At 49.7% G+C, this 27,711-nt stretch overlaps 1 protein-coding gene and 1 long non-coding RNA gene across 6 annotated transcripts in view; one reads left to right on the forward strand and one right to left on the reverse strand.

The window, feature by feature from the left end:
- Whrn (whirlin) overlaps positions 1–27,477 on the reverse strand; it is an 88,083-nt gene extending 60,606 nt beyond the window's left edge. For 2 of the 5 annotated variants that reach the window (XM_006979559.4, XM_006979560.4), the window contains exons 1-2: positions 26,716–27,467; positions 2,632–2,850 (exon numbers count right to left, since the gene is read on the reverse strand). In XM_006979559.4, coding sequence (XP_006979621.1) covers positions 2,632–2,850; positions 26,716–27,333 — 837 coding nt within the window. In that variant the 5' untranslated portion in view covers positions 27,334–27,467. Of the gene's footprint in view, positions 1–2,631; positions 2,851–26,715 lie in introns of all 5 variants that reach the window. The other 3 variants (XR_013049154.1, XM_006979557.4, XM_015998220.3) reach the window with 3 other exon arrangements.
- Positions 4,641–10,329, forward strand: LOC143271869 (uncharacterized). The gene is made up of 2 exons (XR_013049151.1): positions 4,641–4,757; positions 5,306–10,329. It is a non-coding gene; the product is annotated as an uncharacterized LOC143271869 (long non-coding RNA).
- Positions 27,478–27,711: the final 234 nt, after the last annotated feature.

The following is a 27,711-nucleotide window of genomic DNA, read 5'->3' on the forward strand; positions in this document are numbered from 1 at the left end:
AGATGTAGTGGTGCACACACCTACAACCCCAGCATTTAAGAAGAAGGTAGAGGGGCTGGTTGAGAGCACTTATTGCACTTGCAGAGAACCTGGGTTCGATTCCCAGCGCCCACCTGGTGGCTCACAGCCATCCCTAACTCCAATTCTAGGGGATCCAGTACCTTTTTCTGACCTCCACAGGCATCAGGCATGCATGTGGTACACATACATACATACATGTAGGCAAAACACTTATACACATAAATAAAGTAGGTGAAAGTAGGAGAGTGAGGAGTTCAAGGCCATCCTTGGCTACACAGCAACTTTGAGGCCAGTCAGAATTACATGAGACACTGTTTAAAACAAAACTTTAGACCCAGTATAACCATGCAGTCCAGCAGTGCCCAACGAGCTGAGAATGGGCACTCAAAGATGCATCTGTGGTCATGTGTGGCAGTGCCCACAGTGGGTAAAAGAAGGACCCACCCCTGATGCCCACCAACAGGTGAATGCAAAGCAAAGTGTGGCTTCTCCTCCATCCCACACCGAAGGTCTATGTCCTCAAATCCACGCTGAAACCTAGTCTCCGTGTGACCGTATGGGGAGGTGGGTGTCATGGAGACAGCCTTTAGGATTGGGATCACTATGTTCACGGAACAAGCCTTGAATCCATCCCTAGTCCAGTGGTGCTTTTATTGCCACCGTAGAAAGGGGACCAAGATACAGGCTTTCTTTATCTTGCTTTCTGGGATCTTACCTCTAACCTTCCACCCTCTGGCTCAGATTCTGGTGCTGCGCACCCTCCAGGTGGTCCCAAGGGCTCAGGAAGGTACTCTGTACAATGCTCGAGCCACGTGAGTTTGGGGCCAGCCAAAATTACAGCAACTTCAGGTCTGAACTCAGGTTCTGCCCAGGATGGCAGCTTCAGAAAACAACAAAGAGAGTTCTCTGCCTAATGCTGCAAAGCTGGCCTTGACCATCACCCTGGTGGCTGATAACCACCCTCAAGGTGGCCATAAGTGGGTGTCCCTGGTAGGGAGGCATGAAGGCCTGCCTGCTAGCTGCCGTCCTGTGCACACAGGCTCCCAGATACCATCACCTCCCCACAATTCACTGCAATCTCCCTGAGCCCTTCATATTGATGTTTGAGCAAAGAACACAAACCACTTTAAGTAAATGTTACGGTCTTATCGACAAGAAAAAGAGAGCTGAGAAAGAGACTGTGGAGGAAGGAGCTTGGTTCCAGACCCCAAGCTATGTGGCCTCCTGTCTGTAAGGATCAAAGTCCTAAAACAGAGGCTGTCAGGTAGGAGTGACAGTTATTCTTCATCCCAGAAGCACCCATGGTGCACAATGCAAACAGAACCTTGCAAACAGCACCTGGAGAGGTTGCAAACAGGGGGCCCATTTCAGTCATTTTCCCATTCTTTCCTGTAGGAAATAGTTCACTCTCTGAAGGAGGAGGGAAAAGGCTCTGTAGGGGACATTTACTGATGCCTGGCCTCCTTTGGGCTATAGAACCCCTTTCCCCACCAGTTAGAGGGCTAGCGGTCCTGTCAATCAAGGTTCAAGGTATCCTGCCAGCCAAAAGCGATGCTCCCTCCATGAAATAGAGGACTGGAAGGGAAGGATGTGGGATCATTGTGGTAGGAATCCTTCTGCAGATGCACCCTGAGTTTCTCAGCTCCAGTTCTGGGATTACTCGCACTCTTCTAGTACATTCTCAGATTCCAGAGTCAGTCAAGTTGGTTTGTGCTATTTACAGACCAAGACCCCCACTGTCCAAGGCTCTTCCAGGATCATGATGCAGACTGTGAATAGTCCATGCCTGGATCTGGACCCCTGAAGAGTTCAATGTATATAAAGTTCACATGTAAAGGCATACCCCAAGCTTTCTCTCCTCCCCTATCCTAGGTACTAAAGCAGGAGCCTACTGTGGCCCAGATTCAACTATCAGAAGGGACCACACCTTAGGTGTGGGGGAATCAGCCCCCACTTTTATGACCAGGGTACTCTTGAGCAGGGAGAAGTGGGAAATATGTAGATATAAAGAGATACCTAGATGACGAGAGGATAGACAGAAACACAGGATAGCCTTGGGAAGACCTGGGCCAAAACCCACCAGCCCAGAACTTTATTCCAAAGGGCTTTTCATCACAATGCCAAGGGGAGGAGCAAAAGACCTCCCCCTTGCTAGATACAGCTACGTGCAGACCCTTCCAAACACCTGGTACCCAGGCCTGTGGTCCAATCATCCCCTCATGTGGTCCTCCTGGGCAAAGCCAGCAGGAAACCTCAGTGGGTTCCAACACTTAGGAGCTGCTGGATGGTGGGAATCTACATCCCTGAACAAGTCCCAGCACAGAGCTGTATACCAGACCAGAAGGTCCCCTCCATTCTGCTGTGGGAGAGAGGGTCACATCAAGCCACAGTATTTGCACTACTCTGTGGCAGCAGCTTAACCTAGAAGGCAATATACACCTTATAGGTCACAAGCAGAGGCCAGGGAGAACAAACTTGAGGGATGCAAAAGAAGTAACAAAGCCTGGGTCCTTCCTTCTAGCCTCGAGGGAGCTCCCGGGTGCACAAGCAGCTTGGGAACCCAAGGCCTCCCCAAGTCCCACTGTCTTTTCCCATTTAGACGGATCTCACCTTTTTCTCATCTCCGCTCTGCAGGAGGTGTAGGGCACTCCTACGGTCATTCTCGTGCTGTCTCAGGGCGCTGCCATGGGGCTGCGGCAGGCTGGAGGGAGGGGATGTGCTGCGACCCTGGGGGTCCACCCAGGTGTAGATGTGGTTGGTGACATAGCCCCCGGGGATACGCCCAGCCGAGTACACAGACAGCACCAGCTTCTTGGAGCCCTTGAGAGCCTGAAGAGAGGGGGACACACAGTTAGAGGGAAGGGGGCACTCCCACTCTGCCATCGCCTCACCTCACCCCCAAACCCTTAGTGTTGGCGTGTGAAAACGGAGCATCTGTCCTGCCCTATTTCAAGTGATCCAAATACAAAGTCATCTCTCAAGACACCTGCGCAGAAGACAGAGAGCTGAGAGGCCCCGAGGCTGCTATCGGTATAAGGCCCGAATGCAGGGCCGGCCCTATGCTGGTGTTGGAGACCTTCCTTGGCTTTGGAGTGTGTCTCCTGCAGGGACTCACTTTTTCACACTGCTTGTGCATGCAGTTTGGTTATGCTGAGCACCTGCTTGTCTTCTGCAGTCTGGAATGTGGGTACCACAGAGTGCCTATGTGACTGGCTGCCAATAAGCCAGATAGTATCACACACATATCACAGTTTGATCCTGGAAAGAATGGAGTGTCCCCAAGGTGACCCTTTGAGGACTTCTAGAAGCTTGAGCCTCCTCTGGACTTCACAAGTGTCACTCATCTGAATCTGAGCCATGGAGTTCAAGGACAGTCAGCCAGCTATACCCATAGTTCCACACCCACAGATTCATTTAGCCACAGAACAAAAGTGGTTTTGTTTTTGGTTTGTTTTGTTTTTAATGCATCTAGGGACCTGGGGGAATGGCTCAGTGGTTAAAAGAATTTGTCATGCATATGTGAGATTAGATCCCAAGAACTCTAAAGTCAGGCTGCTGATTTTATCCCAGCAGTTGGGTAGCAGGGACAGGATCCACAGGGCAGGCTGGCTAGCCAAACCAGCTAACTCACAAACTGGAAAGAACTGAGAGACCCTATCTCAATAAATGAAGTGGAAGGTCACAGAGGAAGACATCAAACACTGAATTGGGGCTTCCAGGTGCACGCATACATACCTATGTGCACACACACATTTGAGGATTGTTTCAAAGTCTGCATCTGTCCTGAACATATACACACCGTTTCCTGTCAGCATTCTCTAAATAGTACATGCCGGCAGCTATTTATGTTGCACTTATATTGCATTAAGTGTAAGTCTTCTGGAGATGCTGTAAAGTCTACCAAGGGCATGCTATACCATTTTAAGTTTTTATTATATTTATTTGTGTTTGTGTGTATACATGCATGGTCCATGCCACATGCGTGGAGGTCAGAGAACAAGTGTGGGAGTTAGTTTTCTGCGTCCACCATGTGGGTCCTGGGGATCAGGCTCAGGTCGCCAGATTTGGAGGCAAGCTCCTTCATCCACTGAGCCATCTCCCTGACCATTTTACAAAAGGGTCTCGAGCATCAACGCATTCTGGTGCCAACTTGCTACATCTTCTAAGGGACAGGAATATATGCTGAAGATGTGTGAAACTCTCTAGCTAACAATGAACCTGCCTGACAGTGGTCTCAGGACCCCGATAAAATACTAGAGAGTCAAAGACAGAAACATCAATAACAGCAGCTTATCACCAGCAAAGGGCCGCATGTGGCAAGCATTTCAGCCCACACCTGGCAAGTACAGTCTCAAGGAATCCTCATGGAACCCTATCGCGGGTTAAGGACCCTGTCCCGCCCCCCGCCCCCCATAAAAGCCAGATCTGAGCTCAGAGTTGCAGGAAGTCAGCCATTTGGAGATTGCATAAGCCAAGCAGCTGCCCCCACCGCAGACACCAGGTGGTTCGAAATGAGACAACAGATCTGGCAGTTTCAATAACAGCTTGTTTAAGTAAAAACGCTGACTTCCCCTTTCTGCCCCTGGTGAAACTCCCCCACCCGCTTCCCTATTCCTTAACTACAAAATCCTCAGCTTTTGAAGCATGTAATCTGTGTTCTCCTGAACTCTGGCCATTGCTGGTGGGTCCCGTACCCTGATCATGGTGCAGCCAGCTCTTGAGACATCACCTCTCAGGTAAATAAGGTGGTTCTAGCTGTGGAGGTGTCTAAACTCTTGTCCTTCATTTCTTCCTACAAACTTAATTCTTACAGTGGTGGGTGGAGAGGGATCGGCCACTAGGGTGAGGAAGGGCAGGAACTCATGGCCCACACACACAGTAAGGGGTTCCTTTCACGCAGCTACTAACTTCAAGCATAGATACCATCTTTGCTGCACAGTTTTCCAGTATAAGAATGGAGATACACAAGGAGTAAGGGAGTAAGCCAAAGACTATGCCCTGGGGCAGAAGCTGAGGTCAGCCATATTGCTTTCCCACAATGCACCTGCAACAGAGATGAAAGCATGGATTCTGGGAGACAGTCACTTTGTATTGGATTAACAGTCCCAGTATGTAGCTCCCCCCACCAAATTTAGACATTGAAGTCCAAGTTTAGTGAATGTGAGGATGGGGACTTTGGGAGGGGTGAGGCCATGAGGATGGGGTTTTCGTGACGAGATTCGTGGCTCTACAGACAGGGTGGGTACACACACCAGAGCTCGCTTGCTTCCCTTCCTCTACACAGGGCACGGGAAGAAAAGCGGTCCTTTGCAAACCGGGCGGGTCACCTGATCACACCTGCGTGCTGTCTCAGGCTCCAGCCTCAGGAAATGCAAGCAAATCAGTTTCTATGACGGAAGGCACCCGCTGTGTGATATTCTACTAGGGCAGCCCCAGCTGACAATGCATCCCACAGTCGGGGCTGGTCTGACTCGGGGAAGGTTTCTTCAGGTGCTGGACTTGTATTCCGCCAGAAGAGTGTACTGACAGAGGCTTTGCGATACCGCGGACATGACGTATTCTAACGTTAAGTGGGGTCGACAGGCTACAAATCATGGCTTCTAGCACAGCCTCAGCTATGTCAGGAGAAAAAAATCATGCAAAAAAAAAAAAACCCAAAACATTAGAGAGCACCAATGCCCAGCACCTCCCCCTGGGTGGGACTGCCGGTGGCTAGTATTTTGCTTTTCCTGTTTGGCAATGTTTTCTAAATGTTCTACAATGAAAGCACACTGCTTTCAATATAAGAAAATAAGAATACAACACCTAAATCGGGGACTGGATTGTTACCCTCATCCTCATCTCTGGGCTCTATGAACCCCACAATCCTCAAGGAACAGTTACGAGGAGGGGTGAGGTTTCCTTCAGACAGCAAGGGGCTCCAGCTCTCCCAGGTGGGGCCGAGCTCTCCCCGCCACAGGCGAACACCAGGCCCTGCTGTGGGGAGGGGGCAGGGTGATCACGAGCACGGCTGCTTTCCCAAACTCTTTTTAGAAAGGATTTCTGAGATGGTGAGCAGGGAAAGATGTACAGTGTTCTTGAGCATTCCCCGAGGCTCCCCTGACAGAACAGTGGGAAAAATCAAACCTTTGTTAAGTTGAAGTGCAGGGGGGAGGGGAGGGCCTGAGATCGACCAGCTGCGTCTCTGCTCCAGGAAGCAGCATGTCTGTGCTGAGGTACAGGGGAGATCAGCAGAGGTGGAGGCTGCCTACATCCTCGGTGCCCTCATCTTCCGGAACTTTCTTCCCTGCCTGCTGATGCCGTTCCAAAAGGACAAAGATCCCTGTCCAGCGCTGTCCCAACTAGCGGGAGTCCTCCATCCCATCCTAGGCATAGGATGAAATTAAGCCTGGTCAATCACCCTGCAAGGCCCAACCGAGACCCTACTGTGTACCAGACCTGTTCTCACGACACTTGGGTCAGATAAGTGGCAGGCTGTGCCTGGGGAGACAAAGCAGCTCCTGGTATACAGTAGGTCCTCAAGATGGTTATAGACTGGTAAAGATAAGGTATGCCAGCTCACACAACAGATCCTCATGGCGTTTGTCCTTGCTGAGGGACAAGGCATCATCAGGTAGCATGGTATGCCTCAATGACACCAGCGGTCTGCTAACAGGCAAGACATCACTCAGCACACAGTAGGACTTCATGACACCTGTGCCTGATGAGGCAAGACATTGTCTCTGACATAAAATATGTGCCTATGACACTTGTAGGCTGACGAGAGACAAAGTTTAGGTTGTCGCATAGTAAGTTCTGAGAAATGATTGACTGGCCTGACCAGGTGACATCATAAATAGTACCCCACAAGAAGTCACAGCCACCATAGGCGCCATCATGCAGTCAGGGGATGATAATGGGGGGGGGGCACATCGATTGCCCAGGCTAGCAGAAAGGGTCAAGCTTGCACTATCTACTGAGCCACTGGGCTTGATGGCTTGCCCTCTCAAAGCAATATGTGTGAATGTGGAGATGGACCACACCCTGTTGGGGTGGTGTGGGACAAACAGGCACGACATCCACGGCCTGTGTACTCAGCAGGTGTTCAGCAGACATCAGAGCCTCTCCCCGCCTCCCTGGGGGACTCTCTCCATGGAGAGGAATCCACAGAAAAGCATCGGCTGAGAAGTCAGAAGGAAAGTGAGGGAAGAAAAGAAAGGCTGCAGCGAGCGTCGGCAGCATCAGCATCATCTGTATTCTCTCTTGCAGGCAACTGGTCGACTCCTCTTGGCCAGTTCTATAAATAGGCAGGCAGCAACCTTGAGGAGGAGAGGAGGTTAATGCCTTTGATGAGAACACCATTGTTGGTGCTGCCGAGGTGCGGCCTTGAGTGCCCACACCGGAGTCCCCATGCTGCCTGCCCTTACATTTTACAGAAGGGCTGCCTGAAAACCCCCGAGAGGGGAAGGGACAGAGAGGCGAGGGTACGAGACACTGCTCAGGACATGGAGGCCCAGCCCTAGAAAACTCCAGCTTCCTCAATGCAAGGCTATGGGGCTGCCAGCCACATCTCTCAGACCATTCTGGAGCCTGATGCCGACTCTTCTTTGAGGATAAATGTTGCTTTCAGGGATTGTGGAGGGCAAGAACATCTAGGGCTTTCTGTAAAAACAGAAAGAATCAAGGTTCCGGAGCCAGCACTTTCGGTGGCCAGGCACACTCGAAACACAGCTTTGGCCCACTGGAACTGGAAGGCGCATGCCCGCCCCTCCACCCTCTTTAATTAACTGCAAGTGCGTGTCCGGTGGGCAGGCTCTCCACAGTCAGTTGCTACCTTCCAGCCTCCACCCTGGCTCATCTCAAAGGAGGTCAGCAAATGGAGGAATGCATTCGGAAGGACAGCTGGGGACAGCCACTCCTCTGGCCTTTCACATTGACTCCAGGCTGCTACCTTGACTCCTGTGGTTCCGGCCATCTGGGGACGGCAAGGTCCCAGTCACAAGCATGCCAAGCCGGTCACTGTACTTCTCTTAGCAGGGTGCACCCGGTAGCCTGCAGCCCTCGGGCATCGGGGAAAACTGTGAAGGCCTTGAGGCTGGCGAGACAGAGAGCCAGGCCATGTGCAGTCTTGCTAGGGGACCTGAGGTTTCGCCCCGCCCTTGCTGGGCCTCCATTTTGCCATCTGGCAATAAGCAGGTTGGACCCTGTGACCGGGTAAGGTACCTCCCAAATGGATCTTCTAAATCTGTCTGATTCGGGGCCATAGAGTGAGTGGTCATCCATGACAGCGGAGAGGTCAGGGCCTTGGGGACATGTAGGGACAGACGCCAGGCAGGCTGGTGGGCAGGGTCTCCAGTCCCCCCCATTCTGGGGGCGAATACTCAGAACAGTTAGCTCCTGTTCTTACCATGTCACTGGCTCATACCCTTAAACCTGGTGTAAACTTGGGACTCTGAGGTGTCCTACCAGCTGGGAGGGGCAAGAGGCATTCAGAACAACAACAACAACAACAGCAACACCAATAACAACAACAGGGAATATGGAGGAAGTACCCTGGGCATGCCAAGAGGCAGATTCCAAATTGGGTTTACCAAAGAAGGCCAAGGACCGCTCCCACGGAGAGGTAAAAAGCACAAACACTTCTGTGAAAGCAACAGGTGCTGGCTGTGTGTGCTGCTGACATCAACACTTCTCCCCTATGACAGTGACCCTGGTACCACCAGCCTGTCTGTATGCTCAGTCAACTGTCTACTAGCTGTCTGCATCCGGCAAGTCCCCACGCTTCTCTGTCCATCAGTTTCTGTGGTGCAAGCTGAAGATCAGCCTTCTGCGCCCTCTGTGGGTGGAGGAGCCCACTCCAAGGGCAGCTGTCGGAGCGCTCGGTTCTCACTATGGTCGTCGTTGCCCTACTGGAAAAACCAGACCCAGCGGCTCCCCTGTGCTTTTCCAGGGCAAATCAGAGCAGTCTCGATCTGACCGGCAGATGGTGTGGGGTGGAGGCTATCCATCACCAGACCAACATTCAGGCCCGCGTCAAGATAAAGGGAATATGGATTATGCCTGCGGGTCTCCACACGTGGTTCTCCCAGGAGGCCAATCACCTCGCTCAGCTCTTTGGAGCTGACTCTGATGCCCCTCCCCAGCAGAGGTCAGAATGACCCAATTGATTCCCTGCAGAGGACAGAGGAACAACCTGGACCGGCCACGGTGCAGGACTAAAGGGTCACGCTAACACAGCGACGGGTCGTGCTCAAGGACGTGCATGGACACAGACATGAAGAGGGCCACAGGTCACACCATCAGGTGACAGACAGCTCAGGCACAAACCAAGTTTTCCCACATCCAAGGTGAGAACAGAAAAACAAAACACAAAATAAACAACAACAACAAAAAAGAAAACAATAACAAAATGATCTTCTTTGGTCATAAATGGACTCATAATGGAAATTTTAGGCCCATTCATTCATTCATTCATTCTTTATTGCTTTCGGTGTTTTGAGACAGGATCTCACATAACACAGGCTGGCCTCAAACTCATGATCCTCCTGCCTCTGCCTCCCAGGGGCTGCGATTATAGGTATGCACAATCATGCTCAGCTCCACTTTTTTTTTAGATGAAAATTATTTGGTGGGCTATTTCATGACCAGTTCAGTGAAAGTCATGTGTTTCCACACTGCAAGAGGATTACCAGCCAGCATGGAGTTCTTACTCCTCTAACACTGGAAATTTGGGCTTTCGCTTCTTTCCACTAGAGACATTTCTGATTAACATCCTCTCAGGTACAGTTTTGAGTACAAGTGCATCTAATTTCCTAGATTGGGCATCTTCATTTATGTACAACCAGTCTCTGGGAAGATGTCCTCAGGACCTGCTTTTCTGCCTGCTGCGATTCCCATGGCCACCTGCAGGGGGCAGCAATAGAAAATCACAGTGACAACCATCGTCTTCCAGCTGTACAAATGAGGAAAGACATGTCTTATGCAAGGTCACAAAGGAAGTAACAGGCAGGGCTTGGATATGAATCTAGGGTTCTCCAACCCCCACCACCACTCCCTCACTAGGGGTTCAGGTACTACAAGGCCAGCAAAGCCAGCTCTACACCTTGTCTCCAATAGGGGAGTTTTAAAAGGGGAACATGGGACTCTCAGGCTGCAAGCTGGCAGTAGTCCTCAGACTTCTGAGCTCTGAGCAGGTGCTAGGGATGGCCACATGGCCTGAAAAGGCCTCCCCATTCAGCCTGCTTTGAGAGAGAGTAGAACTGCCAGTGTGGCCTCTGCCCCGACAGCATATTTCAATGTCGTAAGAAATAAAAACTCTAATGAACGCCATTTCTTTAGTGTTAATGACCTCTAACTGCAAGGGCCCCAGACTCCTGGTTCAGCACCCAGACCAGCACTGTAGAGTGGCCAGACTCCCCGTAGAAGGAAAGTGGCCCCTATCCCTTCCCTGTGCTGGCTGAGGAAGCAAGCAAGCTTCTTTTTTCCGGCAGTGTGTCTCAGCCCTGCGCCAGCCCTGCCCCTGGCAGCTGCACGCCCTGCCGGCCACCTGAGCTTTCTAGCAGTATCAGGTGCTCCAGGCTCCTTTCCACTTCAGGCCTCTGCACGTGGGGCTGCTGTGCCTCCAAGTTCACCTCTCTACGTTCTTACTACAGGCGATCATTTTATCTACGTCGTCCCCAACACTGGAAGGCAGAAAACTCTTCTGGCTTGATATTGGGTGTATCTGGGGGGAGGGGGTAGAAAATGTAGAAAGGGGCGAGGGATTCCACATAAAGTGATAGGCAGTGACATGGGCATGAAAGCCTTCCTCTTAGTGTTGGCCACCAGCAGGGGCGTCACATCTCAGAAGGGCCCATGACTTCTCTAGGAAAACTAAAACCCATTCATTTCATATTTCAGTTTTTTTTTTGTTTTTAAATCATGCTAAACAGCCCAGCCGAAGTCTAAATCATAGTCTTCCTGCCTCTACCCCTTGACCTTGAGTGCTAGGTTTATAGGCACCCCACTGCTGATTTCTAATTTTGTTTTAATTCTAGAAACCTCAGAATTCAATTTAATTAACAGACACTTTCTAAGATTATTTTTGTTTTGTTTTGTGTGTGTGACTTAAGTATGTATGATATATGTGTATTCATGAGTGTACTGGTACCCGAATGTCCCTTGTGCTTGTGAAGATTGAAGGACAACCTTGGATGTTGGTCCTCAATTTCCACTTTAAGATGGGGTTCTCTCTTGGGACTGAAGAAATGATGTCTCAGTGGTTATGAGCACTTGCTGCTCTTGCAGAGAACCCAGGTTTGGTTCCCAACACCCACATGATGGCTTACCATTACCTATAATTCCAGTGCAAGGAGATCCAGAGCCCTTTACTGGCCTGTTCGGGCATTACATGCCTGTGGTGCACATTCAGACAATGCCCTCTTCTGACCTCCAAGCACATGGTGCACACATACACAAATATTCAAAGCACTCATACACATGAAAATAAATCTTTTCAAAATAAACAGATAAATAAAAGCGCTCTCTCTCTCTCATCAGATTCTCGTAGAAATGCTGTGATTAGAACTACTGTCCTCTTATGTGGGTTCTGGGGGTTAAGCTCGGGTCCTCACAGTTGTGTGAGGTGCTTTACCCATCAGCATTCTCCCCAGCCCTCTAATTATTAGAGTTTAATATAATCTCTGATCCCTCTGCCTTTTTTTAAAAATACAAGGTCTCTCTGCAAAGCCCTGGCTATCCTATGTAGTAGTCCTTGCTATGTAGACCAGGCTGGCCTCAAACTCACAGAGATCCACCTGCCTCTGCCTCCTGAGTGCTGGGATTAAAGGCGTGTGCCACCATGTCCAGCTCCATCTGCCTTTTTAATGAAGCACCTTTAAAGAGTAAGCCATTTACCACTTTTTACCTAGTTAGGAATACTAGTTAAGATATATAAAAATAAATGAATTAGGTTGGGGATTTAGCTCAATGGTAGAGCGCCTGCCTAGCAAGCACAAGGCCCTGGGTTCGATCCTCAGCTCAAAAAAAAAAAAAAAAAAAAGGAAAGAAAGAAAAATAAATAAATGAATTAAATAGGTAGAGTATAAAGAGGGAATGAAATCTCACCACTGATGTAGGTGCTCACTAGCACAGACGCTGGATGGATGAACATGTGACCCTGAAATCACAGCACATGTCTAGGACTAAAAACTTCTGTGCAGTCAGAGGCAGAGATACTTCCCACAATAACTCCGATGTCCCCTCCTTCCTCTCCCGAGCTTGGTCTAAGAATACACATGAGTTATATACATCCCCTTACACAAAAGTTGCACGCTGTTATTTCTGTATTGTCTTGGAATGATGGCATACTTGTTTCATGGTCTGGTTAGAACATCCTATCAGTCAACCACAGCTTCACTGCAGCATCACCAACATCTGCAGGCCAAATTGGGAACATGATGTGGTCCATCTGCTCCAGATCTGTACGCTTGAGCTGCTGCAAACATGGAGGAAATGCCCTCCCTCTGTGGGAGTCCTGCAGCACCCATTCCTGAGCCACAGCTCAATGCAAGCATCCTGAAAGAACATGATGTGCGCAAGAAGGAAAACTTCAAGGAGGCAGGGGATCCCATGCACAGGAAGTGGGCTCTCAGGAACAGGAAGTGTGGCGGTGCCAGAAGGATGGCCCGGAGGTGGCACACAAGTGGGAAATGATGGGTTTCTTTAATGTTATGAAATTTGTCTTTCACGGGTCTCCTGAGGGTCCACCCCTCCCCGGGGAACTGGTAGGTAATGTTTGCTGGGTGGGGGGCGGCGGGAAGGGCACTACATCTTTATAGAGGTAGCCTTTGGTAAGTTGCCCATGCTCTTTTAATAACCACAACAATGCTCCTTTATCAGCCCTGCTGGACTCACTGAGCCTCTCACACACAAAGACCATGGAAGTAGAAGTGCTAACTGGGAAAAGGAGATCAGAGGGAATGAGAAAGGGGTGATGATCAAAATACACTACAGTCCCGTAGAACGAAAGCCATCGCTGTGTGTCACATCCGCTAACAAAAACAGAAAGAGGCTTGCCTTTCATCAGAGCCTCACTGAGAGCCAGCCCCCTCTCTCTTTCCTTTGGGTCTTTCACCTCCTCCAAAGCCTCCCTGTGAAAGAGGAAACCTCCACTCCTGCCCTGGGAACATGGATCCCCAGGGCTGGGACAGGGATCTGACATCTAAAAGCCACCGTTCTTCTCTGTCGTTGCCCCTAATAACTTAGTGGGTTGCAGCTTGCTGTTTAAAAAGAATAAAAAACAAAAACACAAAAACCATCAAAAATTAAAAGGAGGTATGCGTTGGGGGAGGTGACACCCTGACCTTGGAAGGAATCTGTAAGAAATCTGCAAGAGAACATGGGTGACAGTGACCACAACTCCCAAGATGAGGGCAGAGAAGTTTCCAGAAAGATATTGATTCCTTTTCAATGCAACTCTTCAACTGTACACAAGGCTTCCTTTTGGTGCCTTATAATTTAAGTAAATTGCTTTACAAATGTTCTTTTATTTTTTATCTTTTTTTTATTCTCTCTTTTTTGGAAGAACTAACAATGCTCTTGGAATCACAAATACAATTGCTCAAGATGAGTCTCGATGGGTTTGCAATGGAGTGTTTTATGGCCTGCGATCAATGTCCAAAGCGCATGTCTGTTTCTATCAATGTCAATTTCTCGGAGCAGGAGTAGATCCGCCGAGGGGGTTGATTCTCCTCACAGCCTGGTTACAGCCTCAGCCCTCACTGCGTGTTGACCTTTCTCCGCTGAAAAGGGACAGGCTTGCAATTTAACTCAATTTCAGCCTGAGGAATCTGAATTCAAGGTGGACGACCAACCATCTTTTACAAAGCCAACCCAGCAAATGTCAGAAAGAACAAGATTGATAGAGTTGATGACATCGAATACAAAACTTGTTATTAAATAGGCAGAATACCAATAAGAAGTTACATGTCAAAAAGCGTGAACACAAACCACAGACATGGAAAATGGGATAGTGTTTGTCTATCAGCTTGGAAAATGGAAAAGAAATACAATATCAAGTGTGGGCACAGATTGTTAGAAATGAGGGCTCTCTCATGCTGCTAACGTGGGTAGGAGGGACTATCAAAAAACAATTTCCTTCGTAAGAGTAGTTTGGCCACAGTTATCAAAAGTCTGAAAATTATGCCTCTCCCTTGAGCCAACAGCATCTCCACAGAGACAGCCCAGGGGATTATTAGCGGCGTGCTTAAAGATTAATGTGCGGCGATGTGGAATGCAGCAATATGGATAACACTGAAAACACAGACTGTCCAACAAGAAGAAATTAGTTAGATAAATCACACATCTCTCTTCCTTTCGATATATTATGCTATCATTAAAAACCACATACTAGAAACATTAATCAAGGTGGGAAATCTGTCTTAGTTCATTGCTGGGCAAAAGCAGCAGACAGACAAACGCACCAGATAGGCAGGTGTATAGGGACTTCCAAACAGCAAGGTTCTCCCAGGCAGAGTGGTGACTCCCAAAACAGTGCTCATGGACGACTGGAAACACATGGGTCAAATTATAAACAGGAATCAGTTCCTAGTAGATGGGATTATCTACAGTTCTAAGACCTCTGCTTTTTTTCTTTTTAAAGTTTCATTAACTTGTGTTTTGCCTGAATGTACATCCATGCTTTGTAGGTGCAGAGGACAGAAAAAGGCATCAGTCCCCTGGAACCAGAGTTACATATGGCTATGAACAGTCATGTGGGTGCTGGGAACTGAACCCAGGCCCTCTGCAAGAGCAACAAGTGCTCTTAACTGCTAAGCCATCTCTCCAGCCCCCTCTGCTTTTCACACACAGACACACAGACACACACACACACAGACACACACACACACAGACACACACACACACACACACACACACACACACACACACGCTTTTCTGAACTTGAGAAACCATTTATCATTGTGTGTGTATAAGGTATTGGGGGGGCATGCAACATGGAGGTCAGAGAACAAAAGTACGGCATCTATTCTCTTCTGCCACCTTTATGTGGGTCTCAGGAACTGAGCCAGGTTGTCCGGCTTCCATAGTAAGCCCTTCTGTTAGCTGAGGCATCTTGCCAGCCTACTGTATTTCACCTGAAACGTTATATTGTAGGTCATTCAAATAAATACAGAGAGGAACACACACACATATACATAGACAAGTACACACACACTTTACTTCTTTAAAGTAAACACGCAGACTTTTTCCATGAACCCAGCTATTCCATATGAACCCAGTAAGCTGGGCCTTGGACTTGTCCAGTCAGGCAAGAGGATGGTAGATGGTCACCAGCTTTTCACAGGGGTGAGCCCCAAGTCCTCAGATCTTGTTTTGATAGTTGTGGGGATGAAGTCAGGGAATGCACCATACAGAATGTTTCACCAGCACTGGCTTACTCTAATGGCGAGAAGGGGAGCAAGGGGGTGAGTTGAGGTGACTGTCATCCAGCAGAGAATTTTCATCGACAATGCACAAAATAAAACCTTGACAGAGCCAGGTAGAGTGGTGTATGCCTTTAATTCCAGCATTAACGAGGCAAAGGCAGGAGGATCTCTGAATCTGAAGCCAGTCTGATCTACATAGAGAGTTCCAGGACAGCTATGGCTACATAGAGAGAGATTAGTCTTTTTTTTTTTTTTTGGTTTTTCAAGACAGGGTTTCTCTGTGTAGCTTTGCGCCTTTCCTGGAGCTCACTTGGTAGCCCAGGCTGGCCTCGAACTCACAGAGATCCGCCTGCCTCCGCCTCCCGAGTGCTGGGATTAAAGGCGTGCGCCACCAACGCCCGGCGAGAGATTAGTCTTAAACAAAGCGAAAGCCAAACAAAACAACAATAACAACAACAAAAACCAAATCAGCATCTGATAAAGGTCAGGGCATGGCCAGACAGGCAGAACAGAAAGTAAGAGTCAAGGGGGACAATGGGAAGACGCTGGTGTGGCTCCTCTCCCCAAAGTCTATCATAAAATACAAGATACTCAGGAAAGGCAGGGTAGCCAGGACCCGGGTTTTCTGCCTCCTTGTGGGTTTCCTCATCAAATGGCTACACAGTCATTTCCACAGGACAGAACTCAGGGAGGAAACACACACTCACAGAAGCCTTCCTCTTTCCACCAAGACTTCTAGTGGAATTGTGCCAGTGAGTGTGTGCTTTGGAGGCAGGCAGGCCTGGGTTCCAACGCCGACCTCACTTCCTGTCTTCTAGGTGTTCACGGCCAATCACCTGTTCTTATGATTCCCAGGGTCCCCTTCCTTGGGGATGTGGAAGAGTCATGTGGGGGTGCAAAAGAAGCTCTTGGGGATACAGGCCAATATGCTGTGGATTATAAGTGTCTTGTGTGTTACTCACTTCATACCTTCTCTGGAACCAGAAGGATCATCGTTGGGTAGGTACATTAATACAGTCTCTGCATGGCCACCTGCATCTGCATTTAGAAGTAAAGAAATCTGAGCAGAGAAGTGAGGTGACTTCCCTGTACTGCATGGTAGCTCACATTAAAAAAAAAAATGTTTCTTCTTTTACATTTATTTACTTAATGTGAGTGTGCATGTGTTTGGGTCCATGTGTGAAGGTCAGAGGACAACATTCAGGAATCAGTTCTCTCCTACCGTGTGGTTTTTGGGGCTCAGACTCAGGATGACAGGTTTGCTGCAGGCACCCTTAACCACTAAGCCATCTCCACAGCCCTCACCAACTTTGGTAAAGCTAAGATGCATGCTGGAGACCTACAACAGCGTAGAGCTAGGCTCTGAAGCCAGAGCTGGCTCCAGCAGTACAGGACATCACCCCTATCTGCTGTTCCTCTGGTCAAGAAAGCCTGGGTCTACAACCTGGCTCGGCTCTTGAACTTGCCCCATCAGGGACGCCGGAGCTAACAGCCAGCTTCACGGCGGCATGGGGGAAGCTTCTGTTTTAACCTGCAGTGTTCCGATCCTGCTCTTGCGGCCATGTGGATGGAGGCAGGGACCCTTCCACACAATGAGATGACTTCACCTGCATCCGTCTGTGACAACAGGCATGAGACAAACTCTTAGCAAGGGTCTGCTGTGAGACTGAAATGGGTCGATACCGCAGTCGGTGCTGGCTCACTGTAAGCCCTCGCTCAGAGTCAAAGTTATTATCCTATGTTGACAAATGAAGAACATGGTACGGAGTACTATTTATTAAGTTGTGGTGGGAGTGAAGCAGGTTGGTACAGGGGGGCAGGATAAGAAGGTTTCCCACAGATGGAAGTGACGGCAGGGGCCGGGCAGGTCTGTGGGGGGATGCACCGAGGCTTGGTCTACTGGGTGTCAAAAGGTGGACAGAAACAAGCCTTGTTTTGCAGAGTATGCCACCTGGCTGGTCTTGTGTGGGTTCCATTTGGGGACCTGGTTGGAAACAAACAACAAAAACTGTCTGTAGGTAAAAGCGGATGAGGTACAACAGTACCTTGGAGGACAAGTTAGAGTCTGACCCTTGCCTTGTGATCTTCCAGCTCAAGAGCAGGGATCTAGAGAAGGCAAGGCCTGGACAGAATAGACGTCAGAGCTGAAGGGCAGCCGTCATGAGGAGACCTGTGCTCTGAAATGCCCTGTGAAGGATCGGGCTTGGACGCTCCTTCTGTATCGGGGCTGGAGCCATCCCCACAGCAGATAGGCAAAGAAAGGCAGATCACGGGCATACACCGGGGCAGGAGGACAGCAGGACAGCAGGGGTAGAAAATGTGCAAAAATACAGACATTTGAGGGAAGAGTAGAAAGAATCCGTATGTGCTGACTTTAGATCTTACTTAAGCCTGGAGGAAGTCTTGGGAGAAGAACTGGAGACACTGGGGCTCCAGGAAGAGAAGAAGGTATGAGTGCCGATATTTGCAAAGAGGAGGAGAGGAACAGAGGGAAGGAAAGGGCAAGCTGGGTCCACATACAACAGAGCAAGCCACCCCACCTTGGAGTCAGAAGATTAAAGGGCAGAAGGAAAGCCGCTATCGGAACGTTTGGATGCAATCTTGCATAGCTACATGGGAGATGAACTTCCAAAACCTGGACCACATTTCTTAATCAGAAACCTCTTAAAGAGGTCTAGCACACCATTTCAGATGTTGTTTAAATCAATTACAAGTTTTTTTTTTCCTCCTTAAGTACAAAAAGTCTGTGCTATCAAATCAAACTCTCACCTGCATTAATTGCTTTAATAGGCTCTGGAAATAGCAGCCTCCTCACCTTCCTCATGGGGACCCCTGGGGAGCCCATCAGAGAAGGATGCTGAGACCAGGGACAAGGCTCTCTTCTCTGGGCTGTCTCATAAGTCTCCCGTTATTTAAGGCCTCACACAAAAATAATCAAAAGGCAGGTGGGAACACCCAGTTCCATTTATTCACCGCGCTTTATTGTGGCTATAAAGCAAAACTGCAGATACCAAAAGCCAGATAGGAGCCATTGCATTTTAAAAGATGTGTGAGGACGTTCACTACACTGGGCACATGACTCTGCAATTCAAACAGCTACAAGCAGTACACAGGCCCCAGGTCCTGCTATTTTCTTCCAATAACACTTAAGAGCAGAGCAACACAAACAAACAAAAATCCCAAACAATTAAGTAGGCACACTCAGAGGTTTTCAAAGCCAAGTCAGAACCATTGATAATATTTCTTCACTGTAGTGCTTGCAGTGAGACCTCCATGGTCAAATTTTTCCAACTTTCAATAGGCAATGATATAAGGACAATGACATGTTTGTGAGGACCATGAGTTACGTTCAGTATTGGGGATGTCTGAGTCACAGAGAGACAAGGAGGCCTGCCCAAGGTCACTGCTAAGAAACACTGACAGGTAAATCCAGACCCACTTCCAAATTCCGTCTACAGACTTCCCTTCCTTAGACTTTACCGTCCATCAGCTGACCTTACACATCTGGAATGGTGTTCAAGGCAGGGGTGGGGGATGAGGGGGTAGGGTTTTAAGAGTGGCCAGGTGGGCCCAGCTTGCTGTTTGATTTTCAGATAGGGTCTCCTGGGTCCCAGGAACCTCTAATTCCTTATGTAGCCAAGGACGACCTTAAACTGATTCTCCTGCCTCAGTCTCTCCAGCGCTGGGGCTATAGGTGTGGACCACCACACAGTTTATGTGGTCCTGGGGATTGAAGTCAGGACTTCATGTAGATGAGGCAAGCACTCTACCAACTGCATATATCCCCAGCACCTCTGGGCAAGTGTGTGTGTGGATACATGTTAGGGGTGCGGATCCTGAAACAAGCAGGATTCCCCATACTTCAGTGTGGGTGTGGCTTGGACTTGCCTGGGGACTTTATCAACTCTTAGGCTTAAAGCTAACATTTGGGAGCTAACAAGTTAGCACTAGACTCTAGATATTTATAGATAACACCCTTTCCTAATTATTTATTTATTTGGAATCTCCCCATGCAGTCCAGGCTGGCCTGGATCTCCCTGTGTAGCTTAGGTTGGCCTCACAGGGCCCTCCCAGAGAATTGGGTTCTGGCGGCAAACACACTTCCTGATGTCCTTTTATTTTTATGTCCCTCCTTCAGCCTACAGCCTTAGGACCCAGGGACAAGGCCATCTTGGGACTATGGAGGAAGGGTGATATATTTGCTTTGCTTTCTGAGTCCGGAGGATGCTGATATTAGCAAAGTCAGGTAGGAAGGAAGAATATGCGTGGAGCTGGCTGCCAGCTGAAGCACAGCCACAGCCAATTTAGCAGAAGGAACACAAATTCTCAACGGAGAAGGAGGCAAAGGTGCTGGGACTGGAGAAGAGAAGAAATAGACCCACTTCTGCATTCTCGAAGGATACCGCGTTGAAGTGCAGGTGTGATTACTGGAGGCCTAGCCTGGTGCATGTTGGGGCTTCTTGCAACTTGAAATTGCTTTAATAAAAACCCCAAAGCCAGATGAAGCTCACCCCAAATCGGCACATTGATTGCATGAGAATGCATAAACAATTCTATTTTGGAACCACAGACACAATCAGACTGCTGAAATAACCCACTTCTGGGAACGGGGCTTTAAAATTAAGAGCAAAGTGATAAATTAACTTGCCAGCAGCAGGGTCTCGCAAAGTGGATGTGGGCCACAGAAGGTGGGAAAAAGCTGTTGCCTCCCCAGATATAGACAATGGCTTTTAGAAGCCTTTAAATAAATAGAGGGCTTCAGATGTTTTCTCACCTAGTCAGTCACCACCCCATTCACCCAGAACCATCCCAGAAGGAGGCAGATGGGAGGTCTATGCCCATTTCACCAACCCGTGACTGAGGTTCAGCCAGCTTTGTGTAAAGCGCACACAACAGCTTACGGCTTTCCTTGGGTTTCCATTCAGTGTCTACACATGGACTTCCTTAGATCTTACACTCAGAAACAAAGGAATGCTTACTAGCCTGGCACATCATTCTATACATCCAATACATGTTCACTCATTTATTGAAGTACCTCTAGGGAGCCCCAGGAGGCATGCTGGGGCTATGGGAGCGAACGGGACACAGGCAGCGTTGGCTGTCACGGAGTTTCTATGTGGTGGGGAGGTGGATGGTTGAGAGATGTAACTGCCCATCTTGTGGTGACAGCCGTGCTGAAGGGAACCAAAGGAGGATCAAGGGTTAGAAAATCAGGATGAAGGTGAAGGTACTGCCTTCAGGAGGGTGGCAAGGATGTCACAGCACTTAAAATACTTGATGACTTGTAGATGCCGTTGGAGCTGGGCCCTGCTACTTGACGCGCTAAGGACAGGGGTTGTGTCCTCCTCGTCTCTGACTTCCAATGTCATAGGTTTGCGGCTCAGAGAATGTATGGACCTATGGTTCTAGCGGACAATGAGATGGGCTGGAAGATGTCGCTTTGCGCTGAGGTTAGGGTCTCTGAGTAACTCCTCTCAAATGTCAGACTCAAGTTAAGACATCTGCCTATCTCCCAGAGGGGTTCTGACACTGCCTTCCAGGATGCTGGCTACACAGGCCTTGGGGACCTCCTTGACCATGCTCTTCCTTGCCTCCCACCTCTGCTTGGGACAGTGAAATGGCACAGGAGGGTCAAAACGCCCAGCACAACACAGACACTCTGAACAGGGATCTAGTAACGCAAAGGCGGGACGTGGCAAATGCCAACTCAGACTCCACAGGATGAGGCCGTGTGAACACACCTTCAGCAACGCTAACAACTTCACTCTGGTGGAGATGCCATCGTGGGGGAGGCCGTAAATGGTTGGGGGCTGGGGCAGGTGTAGGAATCCTCATCCTGCTCAATGTAGCCATTAACTTAGAACTCCTTTCCAGGGGTGGGGGCGTGGCTCAGTGAGTAAAGTACCTGCTGCGCAAGCATCAGGATCTGAGTTCACATCCCCAGCACCTGCTAAAAGGGCAAGTGTGGCCGTGAACATCTGTACCCTAATGCTGGGCAGTATGGGGGGCAGGGGCGGGAGCAGGCAGGTTCCTGGAGCTCACTGGCCAGTCAGTCCAGCCAAATTGTTGAACTACAGGTTCAGTGAGAGACCCTGACTCAAAAAATAAGGTAGAGAGCAATAGAGAAGGACACGTGATGTCAACCTTGACCTGCTCCCCCCCACACACACTTGCATGCATAAGTGCACACCCCCACACAAACACATACATATACCCCCCCCCACACACACACACACACACAAATCTGGTCTCAAATGAAAAGAAAAGGAAAAGGAAATCAAAAGCAAGACCCATGTTCCCTGACCCTTGGCACTGCTGCCCGCAGCTGCCACCTGGAGTGCAGGGAAGGGAACGGAAAACATGCTTCCCACTCTGCACCTGCCCGGCTGTGAAAGTATAAGGAACTGTGGCAGCCCAGGCACTTTTTAAAAGCGCCCCCACCCTGCGGCACAATTAGACATCTGTGAGCTTAGACTCCAGCTTGCATGCTTGCTTGGGGCTTTAAAAAGGAAGAAAAAAAGGAATGGGTATGAGAAGATTGGTATTTCAGCCTGCAGCTACTTCCAGCCATTTAATGTCATTTCTTCTAATCAGATTCTCTGGTCCTGACTGGGGACTTGAGTGATGTCCCTAAGCAATGGGGACCAAACAGCCATAAAAGAGCCTTGCTAGAAAGCCGGTAGGAGCCCTAATCCCCTCCAAATGCCTGATTCTATGCAAAGCCCTTTGCAGGATGGAGGGGAGATTAAGAATCCAAGGAGACATGCATGAGCAGGCAGGCAGGCGCAGATGACGGGCAGCCTGTACTTGACAGGTGTACATGGGGCTGCGTCCCTGCATGGGGCTGGAGATAGGCTGAGGTGGCGAGCAGCAGAACCCACAGAAGCCTGGGATGCAGCAGCGGTGGTAGTGACCCACACTGCTCTCCGCAGCTCCATCCAAATGAGCACCTGAGGCAAGTCACAAACCACCTGGGGTTGTCAGCAGATGGGGGCGACCGAGGTACCAAAGCCAGCGCTGGGCTGACTCTGTTCCCCTTTCATGTCCAGCTTCAAGCCAGAAGACACGAAATCTAGCAGACCATCGACGCTCCCATGCAAAGGCAGTACTGATAAAACGTGGCTTTTGATTTAACAGCAAATAACCGGCTGCAAGATTTGTCTCACACAGGCATCGTTTCTTAAAGCCCCGAGTGTCAGCCTGAGCCAATAAATATACAAGACTGCATTAAAGACACAGACCCTCTCCGAGACCTGCATACACTCTGGATATGAGGTAACCAAGAGCTTTCTAAAGAGTGGACTCTCTGCAGGTCACAGCTGACAGGATTCATGAGAACCAAGAATTGCTACTGGGCCAGAGAGGAGCCAGTGTGCACCCATGGTTTCCACCTGGAGCCCAGGAAGAGACCAGGTGCAGGAAGCAAGGCTTCAGATACAAATCTGGAAGTGATAAGAATATGTAGTGGCCTCACTAACCATGACAATGTAAAACGACAAATATGTCATTGCAAACCTCCTGAACCAAACAGAATGACTTGTATTAATGTTGACAGATTCCTCCTGGGGTTATTATGCAAAGGAACGGGAAAAGTGACAGCTTTAATTAATTGGAAGGGCCCACAAACACTTCTCAACGTCTGGAACATTTCAGATTCTAATTTGCTGCTCAGATTTACCTGTGGGAATGCTGGGACTGCAACGAAGCTGTTAATTTTTATTAAGTACACACACATACCCACACACACACACACACACCACATACACACACACACACCACATACACACACACACACACACCACATACACACACACCCACACACCGCATACACACACACACACACACCCCACACACACCATATACATACATACATACATACATACATACATACATACATACACACACACACACACACACACACACACACACACACACACACACACCACATCACACACACACCAAACAGCACCTGGATATCCTAAGTGCTGCTACCTACATCAACAAGGGACTAAAGAAGCTAGTGGGTGAGTGGATTTGCTCCAGTGCTCCCAAGGCGGTGCTGTTTGTGCCCCAACCCTACTGGCAATTCCCACTCACTCTGGACTCACCCCAGGGCTGGTGTTCCTGGGTTGAGAGGCAGGAGTGGGAGACTGCAGCCGGGCTCCCATCAGTACAGTGTGTAACCCATGGATTTCCTGATTTAGCAGTTGCCCAGGGGTGCCAAGCTTCCCTTCTCCCAATCCACAGCCAATTCTTTTTGCCTTAATTGAAGGCAATTCCAAAAGAACAAGAACACAGATGATCAGACAGTCTCCATGCCTTCTGGGTAGCACATGCCAAGCAAATCAGACTCCCGGAGCTGGGAAGGACCTTGGACAGCTCCAGGCTCATCTAGCCTGGAGCAGATCATATCAGTCAGTGACTTGCCCAAGGTCACACATGGCAAGGGTGCAGCAGAACTTAATGTAGCAAGTAGTCTATGGAGTCCTTGGCTGACTGATCTGGCATGTCTGTCTGGAGACCTTTGAAAGAGCGACTTAAAAAAAAATTTACTAGTTTGACTCTTGTTCATTCCAAATAGCTTCCCCCCCCACTCAAAACTCAAACATTCCAACATAATTCTACATAGTAAATGCTTTGCCTAAATTGGACCCGTCACTGCTGATTGGATAACTGGACTTCAAAAGAGGAATGGAATCCTGTTGGGAACAGGACAAAATCCTGAGCAAATTGCTTTGGGTATCAATGGATGTAAGATCAGTCAGGAAGAGAAGCTGAGTCAACTTTGTTTACTTGATCCCTCTTTTAAAAGCTGCGTTCCTCTCTGATGCACAGGTGCTCTGACACTTTGATTCTTAAGAGTTCATTTTAATTGGATTCTCTTTATGCTGTATATGCATACAAACAATCTCTCCTCTGGGAAAGTTCTGAGGTTCACTTCCTTTTGCCAACATGAAAGAAAAATATAGATTTTTGTTTTTAATTGAAAAGGCATCTTCTACTAAATGGAATGGGGGACCCTGGGACAGAAACAAGACACAAGTAGAAGACTCAGGGACACTGAATGAAGCCTGGAGTCCAGCAAGCATCTGTGTACACTAACCATGGAGCCCTCTGAGTCCCATAGCTCCTGGCTGACCCAGAGGTCACACACACAGAATTCCCAGGCGATGACGTGTGTCTCCTGGAATAACTAGGGCCCCTTCCAGGTCTCAGAGAAGGGGCTTTATTCTCTGCATTTTATACAAATATGTCAACAGTTCTCCGGGTGTTCTAACTGTTCACCTGAACATGATGCCATCCTGCAGTGGTGTCCTCTGTTCCGTATTACCACTGAAAATTCTGTCCCCTCCGTTCCCTGGAGTTGGGATGACACAACATTCCTTTTGCCCGATGCTTCTGAAGGGTCCCAGGATCGCATGTCTGACACTGGTTAGAAGAAGTGCTTCCTTAGGCCGGGAGCTCATGGTAGTCACCAGGAGGAAAAGGGATGCACAAATCAACTCTGCTCACACAACCCCTGTGCTGTGGATGTCACACTTCAAGGATGTTCCTGTTCTATTCCCTTCAACCCCGGGGAAAGTGTTCCTTTGCAGGCTTCCTAAACTGTGCTTGGAGAGCTGAGGTGTCCCTCCGTAAACATCAAGCAGGAGCTGATGCGAGGTAGGTCCCTGAACCCCAGTTCAAGAGCACCCAGGAGCAGCTCCAGGGAGGTTGAGGCATACAGTCCCGATCATGACCTTTTTGATGCCAGAAACTGAATGGTTCAGCCAGATCTGAGGTGCAAACTGGAGGAAGAGCCTGTATTGCTCATGTTCAAGTTGCCTTTCCAAAGTCTCTCACCTAGTGATGATTAAGTGGCTCCAGTTTCTGTAAATTGCCACTAAAAATGAATCCGTGCTTATAAATGACATTTGGATCAAGTCTCTTTAGAGCATAAATTCATCATTTTGGGAACTTTGGACCTCTTAGGACAACACTAATGGGCTATTTCTTTATAGATATATGGGATGCAAGATAAAGAGGAGAGAATCATGTTGGGGGAGGAGCCTGAGAGAATGGGAAACCCACGAAGAGCTTTGCCAGCCCCCAGAATAATAAAAGGCCATTAAGCTTCTCCAGAAACTGGAAAGAATTTTTCAGAAACCTCAGGGGCCTCCTGAAAAGGGGACCTTGAGTAGAGAAGCAAATGATCAAAGCCAAGGTCAGGGACAGAAGGTAGTGTCCAAGGTGCACACACACACAATCATCCAGCTCCACTCCTCTGACCACAAGTCACTGAACACCCCACAGGAAGCAGCCCTGGACCTTTGCTACCTAGGAGTTTCCCAGCAGCCAGTGTGCCCTGTTTGGTACAGCTGTGTGAGGTAGGCCAGAGAATGGGGTGAGGGGGGCTCACCGGCCAACCCTAACCAGGGGGAAGCATTTCTCTGAAGAGAGCAGATAGTGAACTGTCATTCCTTTCCTTGGAACTCCTCACTTCATGTTAAGAAGCAGTAGGGCTGGGGCTAAGTGCTTATGAGAGAAAGATCCTTGAGTCCACCCAGGGACCAGACCCTGCATCTCATACTCCAGCTGGCTGGTGTTCGCTCACCCTGGGACGTAAGATTAGCAGGCACGAATGTTCTTCCAGACAGCAGGATTAGATTGCTACTAGCTGGTTGTGGTGAGGTTATTTTTCTCAATTAACAGATACACACCACACACAAACACACACACACACACACACACACACACACACACACAAAGTGCACCCTTTCATGGGACTGTGGGGTTTCATTTCGGATGTTTGGGCAGTAGCCTAGTTTGCAACAAAGTCAGGAGCCACTTGTCTGGTGTGGCTTGTTCTGGGATACACCAGCTAGTCTGCAATAGCTCTGTGGTCACCCAGCCTCCTCCTGTATCACTAGCAGTGAAACAGAACTTTAGGGGCAGCACAGTGGATCATCAGTAATGCCAAGCAGGGGCTCTCTTCTACCATTCCTAGGATTCCACAGCCCCTTTCACACTTTGTGACCACACATTTGCTTGTGTGATACCCTGTTTGTGCCTTAGCCTTTAGGTCACCCAAGGCAAGAATCACCATTTCCTCTCTGCTTGGAACACCTGTCTGTGCCACACACTAGATATTCCTCTTTTAAAGTCGAGGCAGGGGGGCAAAACAAAAACATAACGGAGACCAGAAGGGTCAAGCGATTTGGTATAAGAGAAAACAGCACAGCGCAAGCGAAAAGGCAGTACTACACTGCCTGTACCGTCCCCTTACCACTCCCACAAACCACAGCCCTACCTTGACAGCCTCCGCGTGGGTCACCCGGGCTAGAGATTTATCGTTGACGCGCAGAATCTGGTCCCCGACCCGCAACCCTTCCTTCTCTGCCAGGGAGCCCGGCTCCACTAGTGACACGTAGATACCCACTCCGTGTTCCGAGCCCCCGCGGATGCTGAAGCCCAAGCCCTCGTGGGCCTTGGCGCGCCGCAGGCTCACGATCCGCACCTCCCCGGGCCCCGCGCCGTCGGGAGCGGCCCAGGCGGGCTGCCTATAGGGGGTGGTGGCGGGCAGGTAGAGGCCCTCGGCCGTATACTGGTCGAAGAGCAGCTGGTCGGAGCGCGGGATGACCAGTCGCAGCATGGGCAGCAGACGCCGCTTGACCGGGCTGTCCAGCAGGACGCGCAGGGTGCGCACCAGGTCGAAGACGTTGCGGCGCGCGTGGTACGCGTTGAGGCAGTGAGTGAACTGCTCCCGCTCGGGCTCGCTCAGCAGCGCCGTGAGCGCCTGGTGCAGCTGGCGCACGTTGGCAGACAGCAGCCGCAGCCCCGCGCCCCCGCCGCCGCCCGCCGCGGCCGCTGAGCCCAGCGAGCCGGTGGAGGACGAGCTCACCGACAGGCCGTCCAGCTGCGCGTTCATCTCCCCGCCGAGGCCCGGCCGCACTCGGGGCGCGCGGCGCGGGGCGGCTGCTGCACCTGCGGCCAGCGGCGCGACAGCTGGATTCCCGGGGGCGCGGAGGTCACGGCTGGAGTCTGGGCTTGGGGGAGACGCGGAGACTGTGACTGCAGTCTAGACTGGCTGGAGAGCGGAGACGACGGCTGTGGGGTGGGTTGGGGCGGGGGGGGGGAGCGCAGGAGCGGTGGCTGGATCCTGGGGAGATGGCAGGGACCGTGGCTAGTGTCCCAGGGGCGCGAAGGCAGCCGGAGTGGCGAAACTGGAATCCGGAGGACGAAGAGACGGCGGCTGCAATCCCGAGGACGCGAAGACCGCGGCGGGATCCTGGGGGACAAAGAGTTG

Source organism: Peromyscus maniculatus, chromosome 2 (assembly GCF_049852395.1).
Source record: "Peromyscus maniculatus bairdii isolate BWxNUB_F1_BW_parent chromosome 2, HU_Pman_BW_mat_3.1, whole genome shotgun sequence".
Taxonomy (NCBI): Eukaryota; Metazoa; Chordata; class Mammalia; order Rodentia; family Cricetidae; genus Peromyscus; species Peromyscus maniculatus.